The 26185-nt window shown below is 43.3% G+C and overlaps 1 protein-coding gene across 2 annotated transcripts in view; it reads left to right on the forward strand.

The window, feature by feature from the left end:
• Positions 1 to 3329: 3329 nt before the first annotated feature.
• ctdspl2a (CTD (carboxy-terminal domain, RNA polymerase II, polypeptide A) small phosphatase like 2a) overlaps positions 3330 to 26185 on the forward strand; it is a 39930-nt gene continuing 17074 nt past the window's right edge. Inside the window, exons 1-4 of one of the 2 annotated variants that reach the window (XM_062035945.1) lie at positions 3330 to 3597; positions 13229 to 13440; positions 18829 to 18964; positions 19053 to 19199. In XM_062035945.1, coding sequence (XP_061891929.1) covers positions 13252 to 13440; positions 18829 to 18964; positions 19053 to 19199 — 472 coding nt within the window. In that variant the 5' untranslated portion in view covers positions 3330 to 3597; positions 13229 to 13251. Of the gene's footprint in view, positions 3598 to 12999; positions 13144 to 13228; positions 13441 to 18828; positions 18965 to 19052; positions 19200 to 26185 lie in introns of those variants that run through there. The other variant, XM_062035946.1, reaches the window with a different exon arrangement.

Below are 26185 nucleotides of genomic sequence, written 5' to 3' on the forward strand. Positions count from 1 at the left end.
TTACAAAGAGAGGGATGTATACATAAGACAACATCATGCTAGTAGCACAGAATAAGACAACATCATGTTAGTAGCACAGAATAAGACAACATCATGCTAGTAGCACAGTCTAAGACAACATCATGTTAGTAGCACAGAATAAGACAACATCATGTTAGTAGCACAGAATAAGACAACATCATGTTAGTAGCACAGTCTAAGACAACATCATGCTAGTAGCACAGTCTAAGACAACATCATGTTAGTAGCACAGAATAAGACAACATCATGCTAGCAGCACAGAATAAGACAACATCATGCTAGCAGCACAGAATAAGACAACATCATGCTAGCAGCACAGAATAAGACAACATCATGCTAGTAGCACAGAATAAGACAACATCATGCTAGCAGCACAGAATAAGACAACATCATGCTAGCAGCACAGAATAAGACAACATCATGTTAGTAGCACAGAATAAGACAACATCATGCTAGCAGCACAGAATAAGACAACATCATGCTAGCAGCACAGAATAAGACAACATCATGTTAGTAGCACAGAATAAGACAACATCATGCTAGCAGCACAGAATAAGACAACATCATGCTAGTAGCACAGAATAAGACATCATGCTAGCAGCACAGAATAAGACAACATCATGCTAGCAGCACAGAATAAGACAACATAATGCTAGCAGCACAGAATAAGACAACATCATGCTAGCAGCACAGAATAAGACAACATAATGCTAGTAGCACAGTCTAAGACAACATCATGCTAGTAGCACAGTCTAAGACAGGGGTCGGCAACCCGCGGCTCCGGAGCCGCATGCGGCTCCTTGACCACTCTGATGCGGCTCAGCTACATGCATGCCGACCCCCTCGATTTTCCCAGGAGACTTATGGATGTCAGTGTCTCTCATAGACTACTCCCAGGGAAAAATAATCCTATTAACACTCTAATTACTAAATAAAGGGCGTGCCCTAATTGCACTGCAGTAATTGTCCTCTATGGCATTTACTTACAGCATGCCAGGGCCAGCCACATGTTGTATGTTGTTATTACTTGCTCACACAGGAGACAGCAAAGCATACTTACTCATCAGCCACACAGCTTACACTGACGGTAGCCGTATCAAACAACTTTAACATTGTTACGTTACAAATATGCGCCACACTGTGAACCCACACCAAAAAAGAATGAAAAACACATTTCTGGAGAACATCCCACCGTAACACAACATAAACACAACACAACCATTACCCAGAATCCCATGCAGTCCTAACTCTTCCGGTCTACATTATACACCCCCGCTACCACCAAATCCCCCCACACATCAACCCCCCCCCCCCCCCCCCTCTTCGTGGTTGGTTGAGCGGAAGAGTTAGGGCTGCATGGGATTCTGGGTATTGGTACCGTCAGTGTAAGATGTGTGGCTGCTGAGTTAGTAGCCTTGCTGTCACTTAAGGGAGCAAGCTGAAACTGCATTCCACTTGTGGCCGAGCAGGTACACTGTTAGGGCAGACTGTAGAGGGCGCCAAATGCAGTGTCATCACGCTCTGATATTCGGGAGTCTCCCGGGAAAAATGAGAGGTTGGCAAGTGTGACGCAAGCGACATTCATCCAAAACTCGCAGGCTGCACTAACATCCAATTCCCACATTATAGTGCGTGCCGGTGCGTGTGTCTGAGACCCCTGGTTAACATAGCACAAAGCATTTAAGCTTGGTATGCGGTGTTTTTCATTTTAAATTTTAAAAACATTTTTGTGGCTCCCATTACTTTCTTTAATGTGTGAAACTTGCCAAAATGGCTCTTTGAGTGGTAAAGGTTGCCGACCCCTGGTCTAAGACAACATCATGCTAGCAGCACAGAATAAGACAACATCATGCTAGCAGCACAGAATAAGACATCATGCTAGCAGCACAGAATAAGACAACATCATGCTAGCAGCACAGAATAAGACAACATCATGCTAGTAGCACAGTCTAAGACAACATCATGCTAGTAGCACAGTCTAAGACAACATCATGCTAGCAGCACAGAATAAGACAACATCATGCTAGCAGCACAGAATAAGACATCATGCTAGCAGCACAGAATAAGACAACATCATGCTAGTAGCACAGTCTAAGACAACATCATGCTAGTAGCACAGTCTAAGACAACATCATGCTAGTAGCACAGTCTAAGACAACATCATGCTAGCAGCACAGAATAAGACAACATCATGCTAGTAGCACAGTCTAAGACAACATCATGCTAGTAGCACAGTCTAAGACAACATCATGCTAGTAGCACAGTCTAAGACAACATCATGCTAGTAGCACAGTCTAAGACAACATCATGCTAGTAGCACAGTCTAAGACAACATCATGCTAGCAGCACAGAATAAGACAACATCATGCTAGTAGCACAGTCTAAGACAACATCATGCTAGCAGCACAGAATAAGACAACATCATGCTAGTAGCACAGTCTAAGACAACATCATGCTAGTAGCACAGTCTAAGACAACATCATGCTAGCAGCACAGAATAAGACAACATCATGCTAGCAGCACAGTCTAAGACAACATCATGCTAGTAGCACAGTCTAAGACAACATCATGCTAGCAGCACAGTCTAAGACAACATCATGCTAGTAGCACAGTCTAAGACAACATCATGCTAGTAGCACAGTCTAAGACAACATCATGCTAGCAGCACAGTCTAAGACAACATCATGCTAGCAGCACAGAATAAGACAACATCATGCTAGTAGCACAGTCTAAGACAACATCATGCTAGTAGCACAGTCTAAGACAACATCATGCTAGTAGCACAGTCTAAGACAACATCATGCTAGCAGCACAGAATAAGACAACATCATGCTAGTAGCACAGTCTAAGACAACATCATGCTAGTAGCACAGTCTAAGACAACATCATGCTAGTAGCACAGTCTAAGACAACATCATGCTAGTAGCACAGTCTAAGACAACATCATGCTAGTAGCACAGTCTAAGACAACATCATGCTAGCAGCACAGAATAAGACAACATCATGCTAGTAGCACAGTCTAAGACAACATCATGCTAGTAGCACAGTCTAAGACAACATCATGCTAGCAGCACAGAATAAGACAACATCATGCTAGTAGCACAGTCTAAGACAACATCATGCTAGTAGCACAGTCTAAGACAACATCATGCTAGTAGCACAGTCTAAGACAACATCATGCTAGCAGCACAGTCTAAGACAACATCATGCTAGCAGCACAGTCTAAGACAACATCATGCTAGCAGCACAGCTAGCCGTGTCCCGCCACGTTGGTTCGCGCGCGCGTGTCGCAGTCTCGCGCGCGCTCGCGTTCTGTTTGTGATGAGGAGGCGGGAAAATGGCGTCCTCGGACACGGCTGATCTGTGAGCAGATATATCGGCCACCACCATCATCATCACCACATATATCGGCCACCATCATCATCAGCAGATATATCGGCCACCATCGCAGCTGGCAGCGGCGAGCACCGTCCGACCTCTGTCGGAGAGGGCTTGGGGAGGGCGGCGTCTTGGTTCCGGCAGTGAGCCGAACACGCCGCTGGACGTTTTTAAGCAGCGCTTCCTCCATTTGTTGCTGTAAGTAGAAGAAGAAGATGTTTGTCCCTCACCATCTCCCATTAGCATGTCTGCTAGTTAGCGCTTAGCTTAGCCTGCGAGGGGGGCGTAGTCTAATGGCTGAAAACAATCAAAGAAGGAAACAAAAAAACGACGCCTGTGTTACAAATGTTATTTTTACTGGCATGCTTAGAGCCGGCGTGTATCTTTAGCACCCCTTTCTTAAGCGTCAATATAATAATGGCACAGTCGTTGCTGTTTATATTAGCGTAGTGTTAGCTTGTAAGCTAACTAGCTATTGACACTAGCAACGATACGAAATTATTTTTTTTTTTTTGCATTAACGGCCGAACAAAGTATTTATTTCCACACGGTCACAGTCTCGCCAGCGTCACTAGTTATTGGTCTGAACTTAGCCTGTTGGTAGCTAACATCAACCGTTTCTGTTCCTCTGTTGTGGGATTGGAAAGATGTTAAAAACACTTTTTTTGAAACATGAAGTCACGCAGTTTCCACTTAAAGCCACAGGCTCGTGCAGTGTTGCGTGACTTGACTCCACGCTGGCTGAGAGGATGACAGCCATGTGAGGGAATGTTGACATCCTCGCTGCACTGTGACGCTCACACACGTCCTATTCTCTTCTATTGTCAGACATGCGGCCATTCATGTTTGCATTCTGGTTTTTTTCATTTATTTATTTATGTATTTCAGGCAATGACATAAAAAATAATAACAAAAAAAGTACAAAGTTGACAACACATAATATAACTTAAAGGCCTACTGAAAGCCACTACTAGCGACCACGCAGTCTGATAGTTTATATATCAATGATGAAATCTTAACATTATAACACATGCCAATACGGCCGGGTTAACTTATAAAGTGACATTTTACATTTCCCGGGAAACTTCCGGTTGAAAACGTCTATGTATGATGACGTATGCGCGTGACGTCAATGGTTGAAGCGGAAGTATTGGGACACATTGTATCCAATACAAACAGCTCTGTTTTCATCGCAAAATTCCACAGTATTCTGGACATCTGTGTTGGTGAATCTTTTGCAATTTGTTTAATGAACAATGAAGACTGCAAAGAAGAAAGCTGTAGGTGGGATCGGTGTATTAGCGGCTGGCTGCAGCAACACAACCAGGAGGACTTTGACTTGCATAGCAGACGCGTTATCCGACGCTAGCCGCCGATGATCGGGTGAAGTCCTTCGTCGCGCCGTCGATCACTGGAACGCAGGTGAGCACGGGTGTTGATGAGCAGATGAGGGCTGGCGTAGGTGGATAGCTAATGTTTTTAGCATAGCTCTGTCGAGGTCCCGTAGCTAAGTTAGCTTCAATGGTGTCGTTAGCAACAGCATAACCGTGTAGTTACAGTGTTTGGTTCGGTGTCTCCTGATAGTAGTATTGTTGATCTTCTGTCTATTCTTCCAGTCAGGGGCTTATTTCTTCTGTTTCTATCTGCATTTAAGCACGGTGCTATCACGTTAGCTACGTAGCTAAAGTGCTTCGCCGATGTAGTGTCGTGGAGATAAAAGTCACTGTGAATGTCCATTTCGCGTTCTCGACTCTCATTTTCAAGAGGATATAGTATCCCAGGTGGTTTAAAATACAAATCTGTGATCCACAATAGAAAAAGGAGAGAGTGTGGAATCCAATGAGCCAGCTTGTACCTAAGTTACGGTCAGAGCGAAAAAAAGATACGTCCTGCACTGCACTCTAGTCCTTCACTCTCACGTTCCTCATCCACAAATCTTTCATCCTGGCTCAAATTAATGGAGTAATTGTCGCTTTCTCGGTCCGAATCGCTCTAGCTGCTGGTGTAAACAATGTGGAAATGTGAGGAGCTTTTCAACCTGTGACGTCACGCTACTTCCGCTACAGGCAAGGCTTTTTTTATCAGCGACGATAAAGTTGCAAACTTTATCGTCGATGTTCTCTACTAAATCCTTTCAGCAAAAATATGGCAATATCGCAAAATGATCAAGTATGACACATAGAATGGATCTGCTATCCCCGTTTGAATAAGAACATTTAATTTCAGTAGGTCTTTAATATAGTGCAAAAGGTATGTAATAGGGATGTCCAATAATACCGGACCGCTGATATTATCGACCGATAAATGCTTTAAAAAGTAATATTGGAAATTATCGGTATCGGTTTCCGAAAGTAAAATTTGTGACTTTCTAAAACGCCGCTGTGTACACGGATGCAGGAAGATGTACAGAGGGCCAAATTAATCCTTGAAGGCGCTGCCTTTGCGTACTGGCCCAGTCACGTACTATCTACGGCTTGACACACGCACTAGCGAATGCCAGCATACTTGATCAACAGCCGTACAAGTCACACTGAGGGTGACCGTTTAAACAACTTTAACACTGTTACAAATATGCGCCACACTGTGAACACACACCAAACAAGAATGACAAACACATTTCGGGAGAACATCCGCACCGTAACACAACATCAACAGAACAAATACCCAGAACCCCTTGCAGACGCTTGTTTTCATTCAGAAAAAATTACCTCTCACATGTGAGAGGTAATAAGCCCACTCTTTGAGCCTCATCTGTTGCACAAATAGACTAATAGTCTGGACTGAGTGAAGCTGTTTTATTTATGTTTTGTGCCTTTTTCCCCAATGCACTTTAAAGGATGGCTGTGTTTTCTACTAGTCTAGACTGAAGCAGTTTTATTAATGTTCATGCACTTTAAAGGATGGCTGTGTTTTCTACTAGTCTAGACTGAAGCAGTTTTATTAATGTTCATGCACTTTAAAGGATGGTTGTGTTATCTACTAGTCTAGACTGAAGCAGTTTTATTAATGTTCATGCACTTTAAAGGATGGCTGTGTTTTCTACTAGTCTAGACTGAAGCAGTTTTATTAATGTTCATGCACTTTAAAGGATGGCTGTGTTATCTACTAGTCTAGACTGAAGCAGTTTTATTAATGTTCATGCACTTTAAAGGATGGCTGTGTTATCCACTAGTCTAGACTGAAGCAGTTTTATTAATGTTCATGCACTTTAAAGGATGGCTGTGTTATCTACTAGTCTAGACTGAAGCAGTTTTATTAATGTTCATGCACTTTAAAGGATGGCTGTGTTATCTACTAGTCTAGACTGAAGCAGTTTTTTTTATTTTTGTGCCTTTCTTGTTTTGTTTTGCACATTTTTGTTACTCATACGAATACGTTAAGAACAGGGCAGATTGAGCCCAGTTTATATTATACTTTGGACTGAAGCTGTGTGCCTTCATTGTTTTTGTAGCTGTTGTTTTGAGGCATGTTTAAAAAAATAAAATAAAAAATGCACTTTGTGGAAGTTAAAGTATAGTATTTCCCATAGTTGTAGTGGGTATCAGGATTATTTCAGGGAGAGCATGTCCCACATTCCAAGCTGCTGTTTTGAGGCATGTTAAAAAAATAATGCACTTTGACTTAAATAATAAATATGTCAGTGCCATGTTGGCACTTTTTTCCATAACTTGAGTTGATTTATTTTGGAAAACCTTGTTACATTGTTTAATACATTCAGCGGGGCATCACAACAAAATTAGGCATAATAATGTTTTAATTCCACGACTATATATATATCGGTATCGGTTGGTATCGGTAATTAAGAGTTGGACAATATCGGATATCGGCAAAAAAGCCATTATCGGACATCCCTAGTATGTAATGCATGATTGTCCAGTTTTGCCTGAAAGGGAGTGGGAAGAAGATCATTTATTTAATCCCACCCCCAGTTCTCCATACAGTGATTATTCACATGACTTTCACTGTTACTTTGTTCAAGGATTATAATACAAATGTATCATAGTGGCATTACCACAGGTAACAATAATTATTACACTGTAACAATAATTTGTATCAACAATGTAGGAATAATGAATGTACCAACATTGGTAATAGACAACATAGCAATAATGGTAAGGAAACATTGAGCACATGTTAACACTTTGAGACAGAGTACAACAGCAGGTCAAATTAAAGACCCTCATCTCTATATTTGAACCAGACCCCATGTTTGTATAATAGTTTAAATCCATTAATAGTTTGGCATTGCTTGTGTTGTAAGTCCAGTTTGTTCCATAGTTTTACTCCGCATACAGACACACACAATCAATCAATCAATGTTTATTTATATAGCCCTAAATCACAGGTGTCTCAAAGGGCTGTACAAGCCACAACGACATCCTCGGTACAGAGCCCACATACGGGCAAGGAAAACTCACCCCAGTGGGACGTCAATGTGAATGACTATGAGAAACCTTGGAGAGGACCGCATATGTGGGTAACCCCCCCCCTCTAGGGGAGACCGAAAGCAATGGATGTGGAGTGGGTCTGACATAATATTGTGAAAGTCCAACACATCAGCGAGAGTCCAGTCCATAGTGGGGCCAGCAGGAACCATCCCGAGCGGAGACGGGTCAGCAGCGTAGAGATGTCCCCATCTGATGAACAGGATAGCGGTCCACCCCGGGTTTGGAGCAGAGTAGAAAAGAAAAGAAAAGAAACGGCAGATCAACTGGTCTAAAAAGGGAGTCTATTTAAAGGCTAGAGTATACAAATGAGTTTTAAGATGGGACTTAAATGCTTCTACTGAGGTAGCATCTCTAACTGTTACCGGGAGGGCATTCCATAGTACTGGAGCCCCAATAGAAAACGCTCTATAGCCCGCAGACTTTTTTTGGGCTCTGGGAATCACTAATAAGCCGGAGTTCTTTGAACGCAGATTTCTTGTCGGGACATATGGTACAATACAATCTGCAAGATAGGCTGGAGCTAAACCGTGTAATATTTTATACGTAAGTAGTAAAACCTTAAAGTCGCATCTTAAGTGCACAGGAAGCCAGTGCAAGTGAGCCAGTATAGGCGTAATATGATCAAACTTTCTTGTTTTTGTCAAAAGTCTAGCAGCCGCATTTTGTACCAACTGTAATCTTTTAATGCTAGACATAGGGAGGCCCGAAAATAAAACGTTACAGTAATCGAGACGAGATGTAACGAACGCATGAATAATGATCTCAGCATCGCTAGTGGACACAAACATTTACGAGTGGTTTGAGCTCTCTGCAAGGAGAAATATCCAAATTCTCTCAAGTTATGAGCCTGCACTCGTCTTATAAAAAAAACGTTGTAGATTAGGCGGCAATAATTTGTTAAATGCTTTATATAAGATTATTAATGTATTATATTTAACGAGGTCATCAAATTTGAGCAACTTTGATTGCATAAACAGATTATGAGTATGTTCTAAATAACCAACGATGTGAATGATCCGAACTGCTCTTTTCTGTAATATGATCAGAGGATGAATTGTGTTGTGGTAAGTATTGACCAAGTCTAAGTCATGACCAAACTAGAAATATGTAACGCAGTGTTTTTCAACCTTTTTTGAGCCAAGGCACATTTTTTTTCATTAAAAAAAATATGGAGGCACACCACCGGCAGAAAAGGTTAAAAAATGCTCCACCAGGTTGTCGTGCCTTATTTGAGTTTGTTGTTGTTTCCTGTGTGTAGTGCTTTAGTTCCTGCCTTGCGATGTTATTTTGCTGACACTTCCTGTTTTGTTGGTGTTCTCCTGTAGCAGCTTCACGCCTTCCTTTGAGCGCTATTGCCCGCACCCGCTTTGTTTTCGCAATCAAGACTATTTAAGTTGTGCGTACACATGATGATTCTATGTGTCTACATTAAAACATTCTTGTTTATTCTGCATTAATACATGCTCATTTTAAACTTTCATGCAGCGAGGGAAATCACAACTAAGTCAATTGACCAAAACTGTATTTATTAAACTGTTAAACAGTTATTAAGCAGTGGCACAAACATTCATGTCATTTCCCAACAGGTGTAAATGAAAGTGCATCTCTATCCTCCTTCAAAACCGCACTAAAACAACACCTCCAGGCAACTTTAACCCTTGACTAACCCTCCACATCCCACCTCCCCGGATTGTAAATAATCAAATGTATATACTTGTTCTTATGCTTTCTGAACTCACTATGATCACTGCTTGCTGTACATATCCTACCAAGTCACACCTACACTTTTTCAATGTCCATTTCCCCCCCCCTCCCCCCTTGTAAATAATTCAATGTATATACTCTGATGATTAACTTGTGTGATGACTGTATTATGATGATAGTATATATTTGTACCATGAATTTAGTTCCTTGGACCCAGACTTAGACAAGTTGAAAAACTTATTCGGGTGTTTACCATTTAGTGGTCAATTGTACGGAATATGTACTATATGGTGCAATCTACTAATAAAAGTTTCAACCAATCAATTCCAAAACAGAAAGTGAAAGATTGTCAGACATTTTAAAACCAGCTATTAGTGCACTTTTGTGCATGATGCCACTAAGATGACTTATCAAAACAACACTAAATTAAAGTGCACTTTTTGTACATAACGCCACTACAATAGTTTAAAACAAATCAAGTAAAATAAAATACCTTGTATTAGCCATCTTGGATCACGTTACACATCAAGTGTTGTGTTGTCAGCGCCACTGTGGGCATGTCTTTAAAACACACTTCACTTCTGTTGTCCTCACTCTTGTGGGCGCGACTTGAGAGCGGGCGCCACTTAGGATAAATAAGAGTGGGCACAACTCAACACTGGGCGAGACTTAAGAGTGGGCGAGACTAAGTGGTCACAACTCAAAAGTAAGCGCGACTTAAGAGGGGGCGCGACTCAGAGGGGGCGGGACTTAAGAGTGGGCGCGACTTAAGAGAATTAAGAGTGGGTGCGACTAAGAGTGGGCGGGACTCAGAATGGGCACAACTCAAGAGTGGGCGCGACTCAGAGTGGGCGCGACACAGAAGGGGCGGGACTTAAGAGAATTAAGAGTGGGTGCGACTAAGAGTGGGCGGGACTCAAAATGGGCACAACTCAAGAGTGGGCGTGACTCAAAGGGGGCGTGACTCACAGTGGGTGCGACTTAAGAGAATTAAGAGTGGGTGCGACTCAACAGTGGGCGAGACTTAAGAGATTTAAGAATGGGCGCAACTTAAGAGACTTAAGAGTGGGTGTGACTTACAGTGGGCGCGACTCAAAAGTGGGCGTGACTTAAGAGGGGGCGCGACTCACAGTGGGCGGGACTTAAGAGTGGGCGCGACTTAAGAGAATTAAGAGTGGGTGCGACTAAGAGTGGGCGGGACTCAAAATGGGCACAACTCAAGAGTGGGCGTGACTCACAGTGGGTGCGACTTAAGAGTGGGCGTGACTTACAGTGGGCGCGACTTAAGAGTGGGCGTGACTCACAGTGGGTGCGACTTAAGAGTGGGCGTGACTTACAGTGGGTGCGACTTAAGAGGGGCGTGACTTACAGTGGGTGCGACTTAAGAGGGGGCGTGACTTACAGTGGGTGCGACTTAAGAAGGGGCGTGACTTACAGTGGGTGCGACTTAAGAGTGGGCGTGACTTACAGTGGATGCGACTTAAGAGGGGGCGTGACTTACAGTGGGTGCGACTTAAGAGGGGGCGTGACTCACAGTGGGTGCGACTTAAGAGTGGGCGTGACTTACAGTGGGCGCGACTTAAGAGTGGGCGTGACTCACAGTGGGTGCGACTTAAGAGTGGGCGTGACTTACAGTGGGTGCGACTTAAGAGGGGCGTGACTTACAGTGGGTGCGACTTAAGAGGGGGCGTGACTTACAGTGGGTGCGACTTAAGAAGGGGCGTGACTTACAGTGGGTGCGACTTAAGAGTGGGCGTGACTTACAGTGGATGCGACTTAAGAGGGGGCGTGACTTACAGTGGGTGCGACTTAAGAGTGGGCGTGACTTACAGTGGGCGCGACTTAAGAGTGGGCGTGACTTACAGTGGGTGCGACTTAAGAGTGGGCGTGACTTACAGTGGGCGCGACTTAAGAGTGGGCGTGACTTACAGTGGGTGTGACTTAAGAGGGGGCGTGACTTACAGTGGGTGCGACTTAAGAGTGGGCGTGACTTACAGTGGGCGCGACTTAAGAGTGGGCGTGACTTACAGTGGGTGCGACTTAAGAGTGGGCGTGACTTACAGTGGGCGCGACTTAAGAGTGGGCGTGACTTACAGTGGGTGCGACTTAAGAGTGGGCGTGACTTACAGTGGGTGCGACTTAAGAGGGGGCGTGACTTACAGTGGGTGCGACTTAAGAGGGGGCGTGACTTACAGTGGGTGCGACTTAAGAGTGGGCGTGACTTACAGTGGGCGCGACTTAAGAGTGGGCGTGACTTACAGTGGGCGCGACTTAAGAGTGGGCGTGACTTACAGTGGGCGCGACTTAAGAGGGGGCGTGACTTACAGTGGGTGCGACTTAAGAGGGGGCGTGACTTACAGTGGGCGCGACTTAAGAGGGGGCGTGACTTACAGTGGGTGCGACTTAAGAGTGGGCGTGACTTACAGTGGGTGCGACTTAAGAGGGGGCGTGACTTACAGTGGGTGCGACTTAAGAGGGGGCGTGACTTACAGTGGGTGCGACTTAAGAGGGGGCGTGACTTACAGTGGATGCGACTTAAGAGGGGGCGTGACTTACGGTGGGTGCGACTTAAGAGGGGGCGTGACTTACGGTGGGTGCGACTTAAGAGGGGGCGTGACTTACAGTGGGTGCGACTTAAGAGTGGGCGTGACTTACAGTGGGCGCGACTTAAGAGTGGGCGTGACTTACAGTGGGTGCGACTTAAGAGTGGGCGTGACTTACAGTGGGCGCGACTTAAGAGTGGGCGTGACTTACAGTGGGTGTGACTTAAGAGGGGGCGTGACTTACAGTGGGTGCGACTTAAGAGTGGGCGTGACTTACAGTGGGCGCGACTTAAGAGTGGGCGTGACTTACAGTGGGTGCGACTTAAGAGTGGGCGTGACTTACAGTGGGCGCGACTTAAGAGTGGGCGTGACTTACAGTGGGTGCGACTTAAGAGTGGGCGTGACTTACAGTGGGTGCGACTTAAGAGGGGGCGTGACTTACAGTGGGTGCGACTTAAGAGGGGGCGTGACTTACAGTGGGCGCGACTTAAGAGTGGGCGTGACTTACAGTGGGCGCGACTTAAGAGTGGGCGTGACTTACAGTGGGCGCGACTTAAGAGGGGGCGTGACTTACAGTGGGCGCGACTTAAGAGGGGGAGCTTTCCCCACAAAAGGAAATTCCTCTGTCAGTTCGCCCTGAAATGTTCAACACATATTTTTTTCTTTCGCCATCTTCTTTTCGAAAGGATTTTATCAACATAAACTATCGAGCTGAATTTTTGATTGAAAGGCGTTACTCCATGACCTCACAATCCGTATGGATGTGATTGGCTCAAGCCCTCTGGGTTGCTGTGTCCAAACTTTGACCTGAACTCAAGTGCTAGAGAATGAATGGATGGATTAAAATGCATGAGAATGTTTTAACGCTTCGGGATTCCCCAGGAGGAAGTTGCTAATGTTGCTCTGGAGAGGGAAGTCTGGGGGTCTCTGCTAGAGCTGTTGTCCCCCGCGACCTGATAAGCGGTTGAAGATGGATGGATGGAGAATGTTTTAAGGCGCTAAGATTTATTGGCTTCTGAGCTATTAGTTCCCTGCCCCTGATCTATAAGGTAGAATTTGAGTGAGTCAAAAGTAAAGGTGTGCTGTTGAATGTAGAAATAAAAAGTAAGTGTCTGTCTGCTCCCTCCTTGCCAGTGTCTTCTATGTGATGCTGGAGCATGATGCAGCTGAGAGCGCGTAAAGCTCCTCAGCAGCCAACCTTGGGCGGTCGAGTCCACACGTCCCAGGCCAAGAGGAAACACTGTCCAGTGGAAGCATCACCTCTGAGAGGCCGAGGCAAAATGCAGAAGAATGAAACGGGTCTTGTCTCCACCATAAAGACATTTATTCGGGGGAATGCTGTCAAGGTAAGCATCAGGATGTACACGTTCACAACCGTTACCTAATTAGGCGATGAGACTTTGGTTATAATCATTACAGTTCCAAGTCTTGTTAGCCCCTGAAGATGCAGGTACTGCAGTAGATTCATTATAAATGGTACCTTTACCTACGAGCACATTGCGTTTCACCACCAAGCTCAAAACCCGGAATACTGGTATCTTTAAAGAGCTCATATTATGATTTTTATTTCAACATATCAACACTTCTTTGGCCAACATTTTGCATAGATTTTGTTTTACAGACCATCTTCAAGCCGCTTCCTGACTGTCTCTTCAGAATGCACCTTTTTTTGGTCGGTCTTATTTACGTGCCAAAGTCCTCCTCCAGGCCAAGCCCCCTTTGACTGCATCTCCACCCCATCGGCCTTGTTGTAGATTTTAACGCCTCTATATTGAGTCTACTGACAGATATAAGCCAGAACTATATGCTTCTTTTTATTAGAAATGGGCAACAGCAGAGGATCTTAGCATGCATGTGCATGTACGAGCCAGTCTGCCCCACAACAAAAGGGCAGAGAAAAAGAATAAACTTATTGACTACAACTGAATAAAAATAACTGACTGGCACAACTCTTCGGGTAAACCTTTACCATATATGGTGGTATTTTGGCTCTGGCTCTAGTGGTTAGAGTGTCCGCCCTGAGATGGGTAGGTGGTGAGTTCAAACCCCGGCCGAGTCATACCAAAGACTATAAAAATGGGACCCATTACCTCCCTGCTTGGCACTCAGCATCAAGGGTTGGAATTGGGGGTTAAATCACCAAAAGGATTCCCGAGCGCGGCCACCGCTGCTGCTCACTGCTCCCCTCACCTCCCAGGGGGTGGAACAAGGGGATGGGTCAAATGCAGAGAGTGATTTCACCACACGTAGTGTGTGTGTGACTATCAGTGGTAATTTAATTTGCTGACCTAACTAAGGCAAATTACGTTTCTAAAGTCTCAAATTTCAAAAGGCTCGTTTGGAGCAAGTTAGGAAGAATGCAAGATTGTTTTATGAATATTTTCGCCATGCCTCCACACTTTGATTTCAAATTTTTGGGACTCATAGCGAGCCGCAAAAAGAGGTACCAACAGGTAAGATGCGGGCATAATAGGAAGCTTTTAAAGCAGCCTAACCCATTGAAAGGAATTGAAATCAATTAAATCTGTACTCTGTGTTCCCGAAACATTGTCATTTTAACATGTAACATGCCTTTTTAAAAACAAGAATCTTTTAAATAAGAGATATTGTCTGATAAACTATAGTCTGATACACTATAGTCGTACAAACGACATTACAATAGTGTTATGAAGTAATGTAATACATTAATAATGTACAGCATTTACCTATTCCAGCAGAGTGAAGAGGACTTTGAAATCCCTTTTACTTCGTTCTAATTGACATCTTCCCGTCCCATTGGATCCAACATGTACAATGAAACAAGTTACAGAATAGGAGAGGCTGAGATAGCAGCAAGTAATGGCGTTAAATAAGTGGATATTCCTTTGCTATTTCACAATCAGTGTTGTGATGGAGAAGAGGTGAGGTGACACTTTTCAGGCGTTACAAAGCAGCAGGGGGCCTGTAGAGGACATGGCCGTTGTTCGTAACGCGGCACAGCAACAGTCTCCCCTTGAGACCCAGAACAGCCTTAGGCGTGCGCATTAAGCCGAGCTGTGGGGGGGAGGAGCAAGCCTCAGCAGGAAGAGTATGTCGGCTGGAAGGCTGTGGAAGATGGACTACTGCTAAAGGTTTGCTTTCCAATGGTGGAAATACAAAGTTATTTCAATCTCTAGCTATAAGCTCATGTTAGCAAGTAAGACCAGATGCTTTGGAGCGGATCTTACGGCGTTCACTGTGGCATTAGCTATTCACTCTCCTAAGCTCATGAATGATGAATTATGCTCCCAATTTCAACCAAAACGTATCTTAAAAAACTTGTAAATTGAGGTCGCACTGTATTTTTTTTACATTTCACATAAACTGTGGTAAAATAATAAAACATCCAATCCTTTTTAGTGTGTGCTGTATAGATTAGACATAAATCCTAATTATGATATTTACCCCAGCTGTAGAGTGCTTGGAAAAAGATTATAATCTTGAATGTGAAAGTACAGTGGAACCTCAATTACTAATTACCGTATTTTTCAGACTATAAGTCACAGTTTTTTCATAGTTTGGCCGGGGGTGCGACTTATACTCAGGAGTGACTTATGTGTGAACTTATTAACACATTAGCGTAAAATATCCAATAATATTATTGATGTCATTGACGTAAGAGACTAGACGTATAAGATTTGATGGGATTTAGCGATTAGGAGTGACAGATTGTTTGGTAAACGTATAGCATGTTCTATATGTTATAGTTATTTGAATGACTCTTACCATAATATGTTACGTTAAGTTGGTTATTTATGCCTCATATAACGTACACTTATTCAGCCTGTTGTTCACTATTCTTTAGACATTTTAAATTGCCTTTCAAATGTCTATTCTTGGTTTTGGCTTTTATCAAATACATTTCCCCCAAAAATGCGACTTATACTCCAGTGCCACTTATATATGTTTTTTTCCTTCTTTATTATGCATTTTCGGCCGGTGCGACTTATACTCCGGAGCGACTTATACTCTGAAAAATATGGTATGTGGAATTAAATCATGGAATGGATTAACTAATATGATTCAGTTTAAGAGACTGTTCACACTACAAGTGTTCACAAAGTACACAGAACAAGAATTATGAACATCTTGAACCTTTTTTTATTTTTTTATTTTTTTGAGACAAAGATTATATATTATGTGTTTACTTATTATGGTATATTATTTATTTGCTCACTGTTATGTTACAGAGAACAAGGAAATGGGATAAAATTACTATGGTATGAAAAGGGGTAGGATTACATAAGCTCACCGTCTTCCTACTCCTTTTAAGTTACACTTAAAGGCCTACTGAAATGATTTTTTTTTATTTAAACGGGGATAGCAGATCCATTCTATGTGTCATACTTGATCATTTCACGATATTGCCATATTTTTGCTGAAAGGATTTAGTAGAGAACATCGACGATAAAGTTCGCAACTTTTGCTCGCTGATAAAAAAAGCCTTGCCTGTACCGGAAGTAGCGTGACGTCGCAGGTTGAAAGACTCCTCACGTTTACCCATTGTTTACACCAGCAGCGAGAGCGATTCAGACCGAGAAAGCAACGATTACCCCATTAATTTGAGAGAGGATGAAAGATTCGTGGATGAGGAACATGAGAGTGAAGGACTAGAGTGCAGTGCAGGACGTATTATATAAACTATCAGACTGCGTGGCCGCTAGTAGTGGCTTTCAGTAGGCCTTTAAAGTACCAATGATTGTCACACACACACTAGGTGTGGTGAAATTTGTCCTCTGCATTTGACCCATCCCCTCGTTCACCCCCTGGGAGGTGAGGGGAGCAGTGGGCAGCAGCGGTGCCGCGCCCGGGAATCATTTCTGGTGATTTAACCCCCAATTCCAACCCTTGATGCTGAGTGCCAAGCAGGGAGGTAATGGCTCCCATTTTTTTTAGTCTTTGGTATGACTCGGCCGGGGTTTGAACTCACAACCAACCGATCTCAGGGCGGACACTCTAACCACTAGGCCACTGAGCGTGCTGTAATGAAACAACTGGAAATATGTGATGAATTACATTGTATTGTATGCATGTTCCAAATAAATTGAACTGAAGACAGTATAATATGTAGTGTATATATCAAAGAAACATAACAAGGGTATAATGGATCACCAATCTCGTTACAGTATTTTCCAAACCTCACTAAATTAGTAAACTGCGCTGTCAACATGCGTGCACACACACACACACACACACACACACACACACACACAAGTCCCTCTTTGGTGCTCTCAAAAACATTAACCATGTTTCCCACAATAAAAACAAGTCAAGTGTCATTTTTACATTTTTGTTGTGAATATTTGTGGCACGCAAGCAAGAAAATATGAATGTTCATGAAGAATGTAGAGAGTGGAGAGTCAGGGAGAAGCAGCAAGCCAAAAGAGAGCCCCATGCCTTTCTTCCTCTTTTGTTCATTTCACTTGGACCAAGCTGGGCTTTACTTGGTCCTGCTGCACCAGGAATCTGTCCAGCCTGCCTTGGTTTTGGTGGTGCTTGAAAATGTGACCTTTAGTGACCCATTATGTTGTCCTTATTGGCCGGATTCCTTGCAAATAGTTATTTTTAGTCCACAGGGAATCCCTCCTTCTTTCTCGTCTGGTTTGTTGGCTTTTTGGACCCATGTTGAGTTAGCAAAATAGACAAAACTTGGTGAATGGGTAGAAAAAACACACACGCTGCAGCCCGGAGTGACTTACGTGTCCTGTCCTGTGCAGCAAGTGACGTGGAAATGTCTGCCTCCGCAACAATGATGCGCCTTGCTTCTTGCCAGCAGGCGTGACAGAAATGAATGACTGAATCATTCGTACACAGAGACAGAAATGACAGAAATGAATGACTGAATCATTCGTACGCAGAGACATGAATGACAGAAATGAATGACTGAATCATTCGTACACAGAGACATAAATGACAGAAATGAATGACTGAATCATTCGTACGCAGAGACATGAATGACAGAAATGAATGACTGAATCATTCGTACACAGAGACATGAATGACAGAAATGAATGACTGAATCATTCGTACACAGAGACATAAATGACAGAAATGAATGACTGAATCATTCGTACGCAGAGACATGAATGACAGAAATGAATGACTGAATCATTCGTACACAGAGACATGAATGACAGAAATGAATGACTGAATCATTCGTACACAGAGACATAAATGACAGAAATGAATGACTGAATCATTCGTACACAGAGACATAAATGAATGACTGAATCATTCGTACACAGAGACATAAATGACAGAAATGAATGACTGAATCATTCGTACACAGAGACATAAATGACAGAAATGAATGACTGAATCATTCGTACACAGAGACAGAAATGAGAGAAATGAATGACTGAATCATTCGTACACAGAGACATAAATGACAGAAATGAATGACTGAATCATTCGTACACAGAGACATAAATGAATGACTGAATCATTCGTACACAGAGACATAAATGACATAAATGAATGACTGAATCATTCGTACACAGACATGGTTGGCACACAGATCCATATTTGGCTCAATCTAAAAGTTCATACATTTGAAAAGTTTGTAAATTGAGAGGTTTGTAAATGGAGGTTCCACTGTATACTGTAGGAAAAGTGTTTAAAATTGGACCTTGCAAATAGTGTGTCAACTCTCTTTTAAAGTGCACCAAAAGTTTTTTAAAAGTTTATCATTGCATCCTTTTTTGTGTATTTGGCAGGTGGAGCCGGATATTTCCGCCAAGAGGAGTCGCATTGATTGTAGCTCTGAAAGTAATCTCATTTCTTCAACACCGCAAACAAGAGCCCTTGCCAACAAATCAGTCTCGAGGGTTTGCAGAAAAAGTCCAATTAAAGGTACAGTTTTGTTTATTTAAACATTCAAGCGCCATGAAGGCAATACTTGAGGGTAATCTTGTCCACTGTTTCTTCTCTCTTGGTTTAGATACAATGACTTGCAACAGCAAGCCCTTAAAGCCAAACGGCAAGCTGGAAGCTCCAGTTGAGGAAGCGAGCAGTCCGCCACGCACCACACTGCTGGGAACAATCTTTTCTCCAGTCTTCAACTTTTTCTCACCAGCAACTAAAACTGGTAAAACAACACAGAAGTCCTTCAACTTTGAGTATCTATAGTTCTGGGAAACTAGTGCTATCCTGGTCTTATATTATCGGGTATCATTAAAAAAACCCAACAGCTATCGGATTTGATCAGCTTGCATCTAATGTCTCTGATGCAAGCAGTACTGCAGTGTGTCCACTAGGCCTGGGCGATATGGCCTAGAAATTAAATCCCAGATTTTTTCACAAAAAATTAGATTTTGTTCGAAGATTTCAAATCCTCTCCAAAAGTATCTGTTTTTATGTTTTGAAAATGTACATTAAGTGAATATCTTTAAGCCGTCACCGCGATTTTTTTCTTGACACATTTGAAAATAAACTTCATAAACATTATATAGATTCACTCGGTCACAACGTAAGGTACACCTTCACCGGCTCTACAGCAGGGATTGATACAGGCTCTAGAGCAGGGATTGATACAGGCTCTAGAGCAGGGATTGATACAGGCTCTACAGCAGGGATTGATACAGGCTCTACAGCAGGGATTGATACAGGCTCTACAGCAGGGATTGATACAGGCTCTACAGCAGGGATTGATACAGGCTCTAGAGCAGGGATTGATACAGGCTCTAGAGCAGGGATTGATACAGGCTCTACAGCAGGGATTGATACAGGCTCTAGAGCAGGGATTGATACAGGCTCTAGAGCAGGGATTGATACAGGCTCTACAGCAGGGATTGATACAGGCTCTACAGCAGGGATTGATACAGGCTCTACAGCAGGGATTGATACAGGCTCTAGAGCAGGGATTGATACAGGCTCTAGAGCAGGGATTGACACAGGCTCTACAGCAGGGATTGATACAGGCTCTACAGCAGGGATTGATACAGGCTCTACAGCAGGGATTGATACAGGCTCTAGAGCAGGGATTGATACAGGCTCTACAGCAGGGATTGATACAGGCTCTACAGCAGAGATTGATACAGGCTCTACAGCAGGGATTGATACAGGCTCTAGAGCAGGGATTGATACAGGCTCTACAGCAGGGATTGATACAGGCTCTACAGCAGGGATTGATACAGGCTCTAGAGCAGGGATTGATACAGGCTCTAGAGCAGGGATTGACACAGGCTCTACAGCAGGGATTGATACAGGCTCTACAGCAGGGATTGATACAGGCTCTACAGCAGGGATTGATACAGGCTCTACAGCAGAGATTGATACAGGCTCTAGAGCAGGGATTGATACAGGCTCTACAGCAGGGATTGATACAGGCTCTAGAGCAGGGATTGACACAGGCTCTACAGCAGGGATTGATACAGGCTCTACAGCAGGGATTGATACAGGCTCTACAGCAGGGATTGATACAGGCTCTACAGCAGAGATTGATACAGGCTCTAGAGCAGGGATTGATACAGGCTCTACAGCAGGGATTGATACAGGCTCTACAGCAGAGATTGATACAGGCTCTAGAGCAGGGATTGATACAGGCTCTACAGCAGGGATTGATACAGGCTCTACAGCAGGGATTGATACAGGCTCTACAGCAGGGATTGATACAGGCTCTACAGCAGAGATTGATACAGGCTCTAGAGCAGGGATTGATACAGGCTCTACAGCAGGGATTGATACAGGCTCTACAGCAGAGATTGATACAGGCTCTAGAGCAGGGATTGATACAGGCTCTACAGCAGGGATTGATACAGGCTCTACAGCAGGGATTGATACAGGCTCTACAGCAGGGATTGATACAGGCTCTACAGCAGAGATTGATACAGGCTCTAGAGCAGGGATTGATACAGGCTCTACAGCAGGGATTGATACAGGCTCTACAGCAGGGATTGATACAGGCTCTACAGCAGGGATTGATACAGGCTCTAGAGCAGGGATTGATACAGGCTCTACAGCAGGGATTGATACAGGCTCTACAGCAGAGATTGATACAGGCTCTACAGCAGGGATTGATACAGGCTCTAGAGCAGGGATTGATACAGGCTCTACAGCAGGGATTGATACAGGCTCTACAGCAGGGATTGATACAGGCTCTAGAGCAGGGATTGATACAGGCTCTAGAGCAGGGATTGACACAGGCTCTACAGCAGGGATTGATACAGGCTCTACAGCAGGGATTGATACAGGCTCTACAGCAGGGATTGATACAGGCTCTACAGCAGAGATTGATACAGGCTCTAGAGCAGGGATTGATACAGGCTCTACAGCAGGGATTGATACAGGCTCTAGAGCAGGGATTGACACAGGCTCTACAGCAGGGATTGATACAGGCTCTACAGCAGGGATTGATACAGGCTCTACAGCAGGGATTGATACAGGCTCTACAGCAGAGATTGATACAGGCTCTAGAGCAGGGATTGATACAGGCTCTACAGCAGGGATTGATACAGGCTCTACAGCAGAGATTGATACAGGCTCTAGAGCAGGGATTGATACAGGCTCTACAGCAGGGATTGATACAGGCTCTACAGCAGGGATTGATACAGGCTCTACAGCAGGGATTGATACAGGCTCTACAGCAGAGATTGATACAGGCTCTAGAGCAGGGATTGATACAGGCTCTACAGCAGGGATTGATACAGGCTCTACAGCAGAGATTGATACAGGCTCTAGAGCAGGGATTGATACAGGCTCTACAGCAGGGATTGATACAGGCTCTACAGCAGGGATTGATACAGGCTCTACAGCAGAGATTGATACAGGCTCTAGAGCAGGGATTGATACAGGCTCTACAGCAGGGATTGATACAGGCTCTAGAGCAGGGATTGATACAGGCTCTACAGCAGAGATTGATACAGGCTCTAGAGCAGGGATTGATACAGGCTCTACAGCAGGGATTGATACAGGCTCTAGAGCAGGGATTGACACAGGCTCTACAGCAGGGATTGATACAGGCTCTACAGCAGGGATTGATACAGGCTCTACAGCAGGGATTGATACAGGCTCTACAGCAGAGATTGATACAGGCTCTAGAGCAGGGATTGATACAGGCTCTACAGCAGGGATTGATACAGGCTCTACAGCAGAGATTGATACAGGCTCTAGAGCAGGGATTGATACAGGCTCTACAGCAGGGATTGATACAGGCTCTACAGCAGGGATTGATACAGGCTCTACAGCAGGGATTGATACAGGCTCTACAGCAGAGATTGATACAGGCTCTAGAGCAGGGATTGATACAGGCTCTACAGCAGGGATTGATACAGGCTCTACAGCAGAGATTGATACAGGCTCTAGAGCAGGGATTGATACAGGCTCTACAGCAGGGATTGATACAGGCTCTACAGCAGGGATTGATACAGGCTCTACAGCAGGGATTGATACAGGCTCTACAGCAGAGATTGATACAGGCTCTAGAGCAGGGATTGATACAGGCTCTACAGCAGGGATTGATACAGGCTCTAGAGCAGGGATTGATACAGGCTCTACAGCAGAGATTGATACAGGCTCTAGAGCAGGGATTGATACAGGCTCTACAGTAGGGATTGATACAGGCTCTAGAGCAGGGATTGATACAGGCTCTACAGCAGGGATTGATACAGGCTCTAGAGCAGGGATTGATACAGGCTCTACAGCAGAGATTGATACAGGCTCTAGAGCAGGGATTGATACAGGCTCTACAGCAGAGATTGATACAGGCTCTAGAGCAGGGATTGATACAGGCTCTAGAGCAGGGATTGATACAGGCTCTACAGCAGAGATTGATACAGGCTCTACAGCAGGGATTGATACAGGCTCTACAGCAGGGATTGATACAGGCTCTACAGCAGGGATTGATACAGGCTCTAGAGCAGGGATTGATACAGGCTCTAGAGCAGGGGTGGCCATTATGTTGATCGCGGTGGGTGTGTCAGTAGATCGGCAAGCATTAAAAAAAAAAAAAAGACCTAATAATGACTGAATATCAACCTTCACTATGACGTCACTGTTTCACCGTCATAAGTTCCAGAATTTGCATGCACGTTGCGCAGCCTATTCATCTTTTTTTTCTTTTCTATTATTATGTTTTCATAATCGTGAGAAGCCATACTGAAAATGTGATTAATTGTCCAGCACTAGAGTGGGTCGTGGAGGGTTCCATTAAAATGATATATTGTGAACAACAACCCCTGTTGAAAAACAATATTGGGTAGGGTGCAACGATTCGTTTCCGTTATCGTCAGAAATCCTTAGTCAAATTAGTCGATAATAGTCTGTGACGTCATTGCTTGTGTTTTTCTGGACCGAAAATAATCTGCGCATGTTGCCGCAGTCGGTAAAGCAAGAGAGAAAAATGTCTACGGCCACTGCAAAAACCCCACAAGTGAAAACTAAAGATGTAAAAGTAAATAACTTGCTGAGTTTGCAAAGCAGACCTTGCTTTTCATTGCAGTATAAGTGTAATGCGGGAGCATTTCAAACAGAGACATGTCGGACATCTAAAGATTGCGGTCTCTGACTCCCCTCAGTAAGAGAGTTAGCTTGATAGCTAACAGAGAGCATTGTGTGAAAAATGGCTTTAATTATCTTTTTAGCCAAAGTCCGCCAGCTAAACTTTGTCTATATACCTGTGTGCTGCTTTCTAGACACTTTTTTTTTTTTTAGGATGCTAGATAGCTTTAATTTTGTTTTGTTGTTATTGCTACTATCTTGATTGTCCATTTGTGTACAAAAAGCAAACTAGTTCTTTTTTTTAATAAAAGGTCAATTTCGCCGGGTTTGCATATTCACTTAACATAGTGACAAAGTCTCTAAATTTGCAACTCTAGAGACTTTTAATTACTTTTTTAATTTAAAAACTACTAGCAACAAATCAGCACTGTTTTCGGTAATCAGTCTTTTTTGGGTGGTCTAGTTTTCGTTACTTGTCAATAGTGCGCAAATAATAGGCTATATGTATATCCATTCAAACTGTAACCATTTGCTGGTGGTAATGTTTAATGTCTGTGTGGTTTGGATTCAATGTCACTTTTTTCCATGTTTGCAAACACACCATCCGCGCAGAAAGGTGATTGGCTGAGAATATATTGGTGTGTGTTTGGTGGGGAAGCGCGGACTCACATAGACAAAAGTGTGTACACGGGAGGTAAAACCTGTTGGAATTGGGAAGTTTTTTATAAGATTGGTAATAAAAGTTAAAAATAGCTTTGGATGTTGTGTAATTTAACCTGGGGGCTACAATATATTACTTAACATTTTTTCAAGTAAAAAAACAACTTATTTTGTAAGTGTGGTGGTAATAAAAATGCCTGCCACATTCAATTACATTAAGGAGAAACCCTGAACATCGTAATGCGTTTTTGAATGCTTAAAATGAGTAATATACGTAAATATTATAAATGCGCCTTTTACTTCATTACATATACCGTATTTTTCGTAGTATAAGTCGCACTGTAGTATAAGTCGCACCTGCCGAAAATGCATAATAAAAAAGGAAAAAAACATAAGTCGCACTGGAGCCCGGCCAAACTATGAAAAAAACTGCGACTTATAGTCCGAAAAATACGGTATACTCACAGCTTGTAAATCATCATATTAATGGAGGTGTTTTTTAAGGGCTTTTATAGGCATAACAGAGTACCGTATTTTCCGCACTATAAGGCGCACCTTCAATGAATGGCCTATTTTAAAACTTTGTTCATATATAAGGCGCACCGCATTATAAGGCGCATAGAATAGACGCTACAGTAGAGGCTGGGGTTACGTTATGCATCCATTAGATGGAGCTGAGCTAAAGGGAATGTCAACAAAACAAATAGTGATTGTACTGACACTTCTACTTTCTGTTCAACAACTCACTGTTCCAGTTTGTCCTCCAACTGTAGCCATCTCGCTTTGTTCCCTCAGAAACTCTGTTTAGTCTTCTTTATTTGGCGCAGGTCATCATGTTGCTTCCTCCATTGGTTCGTTAATGTTCAATTCTCTCGCTGCTGCTCCATTCCCGTGTTCTACTGCGTCTGATCGCCTTGACTTTAAACTCTGCGTTGTAAGCGTGTCTCTTAATAGGAGCCATTTTTGGGTCTTTACATAAAGTTTAGGGCTCGCAACTACGGTAAGCAGCCGCCAACTTCATTTCCCTCCGTAGAAGAAGAAGCGGTTCTTCTTCTACGAGGGAAAATGAAGTTGGCGGCTGCTTACCGTAGAAGAAACGTTTCTTCTTCTACGGTAAGCAGCCGCCAACTTCTACTACTAGTATAGTATCAGTGATTAAATCGATATTTTTGTTTTTCCTGTTCTTACTACAAAATCATTTTTGGGGTCTTTTTTGTTATTGTTAATAGTGAAGTGTGAAGTGAATTACATTTATATAGCGCTTTTTCTCAAGTGACTCAAAGCGCTTTACATAGTGAAACCCAATATCTAAGTTACATTCAAACCAGTGTGGGTGGCACTGGGAGCAGGTGGGTAAAGTGTCTTGCCCAAGGACACAACGGCAGTGACTAGGATGGCGGAAGCGGGGATCGAACCTGCAACCCTCAAGTTGCTGGCACGGCCGCTCTACCAACCGAGCTATACCGCCCCACCTAATAAACAATAAGGCTTTCATGGCAAAACTTAAATGATTTAAATGGGAGCCAATAGTAGTTTTAATTTAGTTTGTGGCACTAGCCACTTCATTTTGTTTTAAAAGTTTGTAGATGGCATTCAGTACCACAATTTATTGCATTATTTAGTTGATCTGAATACTAGCAAATTCTAGTTTTAATAAGATCATCCTAATAAAAATGTGTTATTTTGTTTACTTAGGTTACGTTACTATAGTTTTAAGTTAAGTTACTATAAAACATTTTTACTTCTATAATCTCTCATCAAAAAAATCTATTCAGGACTTGAAATCGGATCGGTGGCCAAAAATGTTTGCCTACCGATAGCTACTTGTCTTCTTTGTCTGGTTACTACATTGGCATTGGTGCTATTAGGGAGCTGGCTTTTCATACCAATCCCTAATTCTAATGTGTTGTTGAGCGCAGGTAATCTATTTGTGGCGCTCCAAATTGATTAGTTGCAACCTGCTACAAATAAATAAAT

The sequence above is a fragment of the Entelurus aequoreus genome, linkage group LG24 (genome assembly GCF_033978785.1).
Source record: "Entelurus aequoreus isolate RoL-2023_Sb linkage group LG24, RoL_Eaeq_v1.1, whole genome shotgun sequence".
In the NCBI taxonomy this organism is placed as follows: Eukaryota; Metazoa; Chordata; class Actinopteri; order Syngnathiformes; family Syngnathidae; genus Entelurus; species Entelurus aequoreus.